Source organism: Argentina silus (genome assembly GCF_951799395.1).
Source record: "Argentina silus genome assembly, chromosome: 4".
Lineage (NCBI taxonomy): Eukaryota > Metazoa > Chordata > Actinopteri > Argentiniformes > Argentinidae > Argentina > Argentina silus.
In genome coordinates, this window is record NC_139658.1 from 9,338,390 (window position 1) to 9,343,389 (window position 5,000).

At 45.1% G+C, this 5,000-nt stretch overlaps 1 protein-coding gene across 1 annotated transcript in view; it reads right to left on the reverse strand.

The window, feature by feature from the left end:
* Positions 1–5,000, reverse strand: part of LOC310803267 (guanine nucleotide-binding protein G(i) subunit alpha-2-like) — a 64,758-nt gene that overhangs the window by 5,358 nt on the left and 54,400 nt on the right. The window contains exon 5 of the mRNA XM_083667977.1: positions 1–24. This exon is cut by the window's left edge and continues 105 nt beyond it. Coding sequence (XP_083524103.1) covers positions 1–24 — 24 coding nt within the window. The remainder of the gene's footprint in view (positions 25–5,000) is intronic.

Below are 5,000 nucleotides of genomic sequence, written 5' to 3' on the forward strand. Positions count from 1 at the left end.
ATCCTCTCCATGTCGTTCAGGTAGCTGATGGTGGGGAGCACACACACACACACACACACACACACACACACACACACACACACACACACACAGAGACACAGACAGACAGACAGACAGACAGACAGACAGACAGACAGACAGACAGACAGACAGACAGACAGACAGACAGACAGACACACACACACACACACACACACACACACACACACACACACACACACACACACACACACACACACACACAAACACAGTAGCATTAGAGATGACAGTAGCATTAGATCACTAGGCAACCATCTGATTCCCCCTATTTAGAAGAAAAACAATCGTGCTACTCAGAGCAGAGACGGCGGCCAGGGCCCCGGGCCCAATTCAGTTGCAAATCATTACTGTCAGATTCCTCTCATGTTTGCTCTCCCAGACAGCAGGGATGTAATTGAACGTTTTTTGAGGCCTTTATTCATTCATTCATGGAAATTGCGCTTTGTTTTTTCCATTTATTTAGCAGAAGTGGCATGTGGTTGCGCATGTTGAAAATATAGGACACTTCTTGGTCCTTTGAGGAAGATTGACAGTCACAGTGATGCCTCCTGAAAGGCTTGGTGAAGAGGTTGTGGAGAGTGGGCTAACGCAGCTAACAGTGTACTGTTGCTTTCTGCATGGGGATTTAAATAATGTCCTATTGTACAGAATATGAATTCATGAATTGATTATTCTTCTGTCTTACGACGATGCTCGGGCTGATCCGCTCCCTTACTGAACCAACGTTCGTCACATTTGCCTTGTTTTACCAAAAACAGACATGGTTTACCTAACCCCGCATTTTCATTTTCACTCAACATTGCTACCTGACTTGGGTCAGCCTCTACAGAGTTGTCTGTAAACAGAGTGATCTTATCTGAGTGCCAAGTGTAAAATGCAAGATTTGCATACAAGGAAATACCAGACTCCGAATGATCTTCATTGAGAGTAAAATGATGGTATGTCATTTAACTCTGGTAAAGGTATGTACAGTAGATAACAGGAGAGGCTGGTGGAGGTAGAAATCGGAGGACGGGCTCATTGTAATACATGGAATGGAATGAGGAGTCTTATCAAACACGTGTGTTTGAAAACATTCTTCATTCCATTCCATGTACAGCGCCCTCCATAAGTATTGAAAATAGGAAGCATTTTCTCTACTTTTAGCTCCATTCTCCTCTATACTCTATACTCCAGAAATCAAACAATTAATATGGGGTCAAAGTAGAGATTCTCAGCTGTAATTCAATGTAACAGAATGTCCAAATAAGGTTCAGCCAGGACACTTACCTCGGTCACCTGACCTATTGACACTGGGTATATTCTCAGGTGATACTCTTCAGTTGTTTGTTTTGAGGTCTTTTTGCCGGAAATCTTATCATCATCATCAGGAAATGAAATGCATGTTCAATTGGATTTAAATCTGAAGGCCGATCAAGAACTTTTCGCTTTTTGGCCTTGGAAAAACTCCCTAGTTGCTATGGCAGGTTGCTTGGGGTCATTGTCCTGCTGTATGATGAAGTATCATCCAATGAATTTGGAGGCATTTGCTTGTACTTGAGCAGACTAGATGTTTCTGTACACTTCAGAATACATCCTGCTGCTATCAGCAGTAACATCATCAATTAAGACAAGTTAGTAAGTTCCTGTGGCAGCTGTATTGTACATGTTTCACAGATAAGGTGGTATGCTGTCAAATCTTGACCAGATACTTTTTTCTAAATGTTTTCCTCTTACAATCATTCCGGTATATGATAACATCCGTCTTATCTGTCCACAAGACCTCTGCAGGCTTTTAAAGTACTTTTTAGCAAACTGTAACCTGACCATCTGACCACCACCGTGGTTTGAACCTTTCAGTAAAGCCTCTGTAGTTCGGCTGGTGACGTATTCTGCGGATGGTACTGAGACACATTTATAAAAAGGGTTGGAATTTATAAATGGTATAACCCACCTGAGAAAAGAAAACATTGAATTAAAGCTGAACATCTCTGCTTTCGCTGCATACCTCACAGTAATTGGAAACCGTTAGTTACAGAGCTAAAAGAGAACAAAACGATTCCTCTTTCCAATACTGGAAGAGCGTTGTATTATAATGAGCCCATCCAATTCTCCATTTCTATGTTGGCTGTAATCCTGCCTAAACCCGGTCTGAGCATCATACACCAGCATTCTCCACACACACTGTTCCTGCTACAGCACTTCATCACAACATGTCTACGATTGAAGAATCGTAGACCTAATCCCACATCCCACAGAGGAAGGCTTAGGGCAGTCTTTGTTGTCTATGGTTCATATACTGTATTGAAACATGGCTTGATTTGGCCTTTTGATTTGGAACCCAAAAGCTTAATTGAATCCTAGAGGCTTAGAGTACAAATCGTTTCTTTTCTTTTCTTTTTTTTTTTTCACCCACAGACTGGTTAAACATTCTTGTGCCGACTAGCTCCTAGATTTGATTCATTTGCTCAAGGATTGGAACCATTGTGAGAAGGGGAGCTGCAGCACCGTGCCTGAGTTATATTACTCCGTGCTGAGAGAGGTGGCAGTAAGCTGTAAATGTCTCTCTCTCTCTCTTTCTCTCTCTCTCTCTCTCTCCCCCCCCTCTCTCCCTCTCTCTCTCTCTTCTCCCTCTCCCCCCCCCCCCCCCTCTCTCTCTCCCTCCCTCCCCCCCCCCCCTCTCTCTCTCCCTCCCTCTCCCCCCCCCCTCTCTCTCTGTATGTGCTCTGAGATGGATGACAGTCTGGAAGGCTGATATTAACTAGGACTTCACAGGAAGCCTCTCTCTCTCTCTGATGAAATAATGTAAATTGTCACTGCCACCGCCAGCTGAGTTTTAATAAGAACTAGGATGTCAGTCTTCCGTTGCTCTTACATTGCTCTTGCATCATTGGGGAATGATTATTTCCTCTGCAAGTGTAAAGAGATGTCAAACCTGTGTGAACGTTGTGTTGTTGATGTTTTCTATACAGTATGTGTCATTTCAAGGTTTCAGCTGAATAAACGGCATACTGTACTGAAAAACAAGGGAACAGTTGTTCGAAAGACACGAAAGACACGAGAATCGCAAGAATTGTCTTGTCTTGTCAGATTAGGATCACTCCCTCTCTCCCTCTGTTTGCGTTTCACGTTCCCCTCGCTCTCTGTTCATCTCCCACTCCTCCTCTTCTCTTTCTCTCCTTCTTTGCGTTGTTCTGGTACAGATGTGCGGCTTACTTTTTAATCTTGTACAGTATGAACAGTCGGTCGACTGCTTAAATCAAGCTTGTTATTATCGCACATTCCAAGGACACCCCTATCCTCTCTCTCTCCCTCCCTCCCTCCCTCCCTCCCTTCCTGCGGAGTGCTCTGGAGAGCCCCTGATGAAATAACGTAAATCGTCACTGCCACCTGAGTTTTAATAAGAACAAGGGAGAAGGGATTTATAAAAACAATGTATGATTAGACTCGCTCATATGAAAGAGGAACACTATTGTTCCCACTGGTAGTTCAGTATTTATTGGACAGCCAGGCAATCATTCTGTCAATGGTTTTTACAGAGACATTCGAAAGCAGCATAACGCAATCTTACAAAGGCCCAGGCAGCCTAATAGACAGCCTGGGAATAAATATGGCACTTTCTGGGAGTGGTGCAAGGACATAATTCAAGACACACAGTCTCAGTAATACCAGCTCAGGGGCCAGTGTTGTAATCTGGGGGATTCTTTGTGCTTTCTCTGCATTTCCATTTAGAGTGGAGGAACAGGCCCCCCCCAGCCATGATAAAAGCCTCTCACCTAACAGCGTGCAGCAGGCAGCGGCGCTGGGGAGGCCAAGCCTCCAAGCATTACGACATGTTCTCTCTCCTCATTACACCATCACCTTAAGACAACATTACACGGAGATGGAGCATGACATGGACTCAGTCAGGTAAAAAGGCCTTTGGGCTAATGAAGGGACTCTGAGGAGAAGCACCAGCGAGAGCTGCTACTGATAGCATACAAGCCAACTCGATGCCGCAGGCTAACACATTAGCAGCCTGGGTAGTCTTCTCTCTCTCTCTCTCTCTCTCTCTCTCTCTCTCTCTCTCTCTCTCTCTCTCTCTCTCTCTCTCGATGGGGAGGGAGGGAGGGAGGGAGGGAAGAAAGAGGAGAGAGAGAGAGAGGGGAGAGAGAGAGAGAGGTGATATGAAGCCTGCACTTAAGGCACAGAGAAGAAAGAGTCTTGCGTACCCAGTGGAGATACAGCGTACGTGTCTGACACGGTCTAGGAATGGCACATGTCGGCAGCCTGGTGTGAGAAACCAAAACGAGAGAATAGAAAACCTCTCTAGGGGGCTGAAACCTAAGAATGTGGCATGTACCAAGTCATGTACCAACCACGAGGTTGTCAACCGTCCCTGAACACACTGGTGACTCCCTCATTCTTGCTAAATTTACCCTGCGGCTGGTCCGGTGAGTGAGGGCGTGAGTGAGAGAGGAAGAGAGAAGGAGAGAGAGAGAGAGACAGAGAGAGAGAGAGAGACAGAGAGAGAGAGAGAGAGAGAGAGAGAGAGAGTAGGAGAGAGAGTAGGAGAGAGAGAGAGAGAGAGAGAGAGACAGAGAGAGAGAGAGAGAGAGAGAGTAGGAGAGAGAGTAGGAGAGAGAGAGAGAGAGACAGAGAGAGAGGGGAGGGAGTGCATGTGAGCAGTCACTGTGAAACCACAGCGGCCTCCACCCTGACTTTCTTTGCTCAACGTTTCCACCGTTATTCACATGCACAAAGGGTAACAGAGAAAGTCTACTATAGTAACCTGCTATATCACTACTGAGCAGACACACTCTGCAGAAACACTCAAAGAAAAGAAAAAAAGAAATCTCTCTATGTAGATAACTACATAGTGGTTTGGCTAGGGTTTCAGATAGTAACTACGACAACAACAGGGGAGGCTGGTGGAGGTAGACATCAGAGGAGGTGCTTCATTGTAATGCATGGAATGGATTGAGGAATGCTATCAATCATAT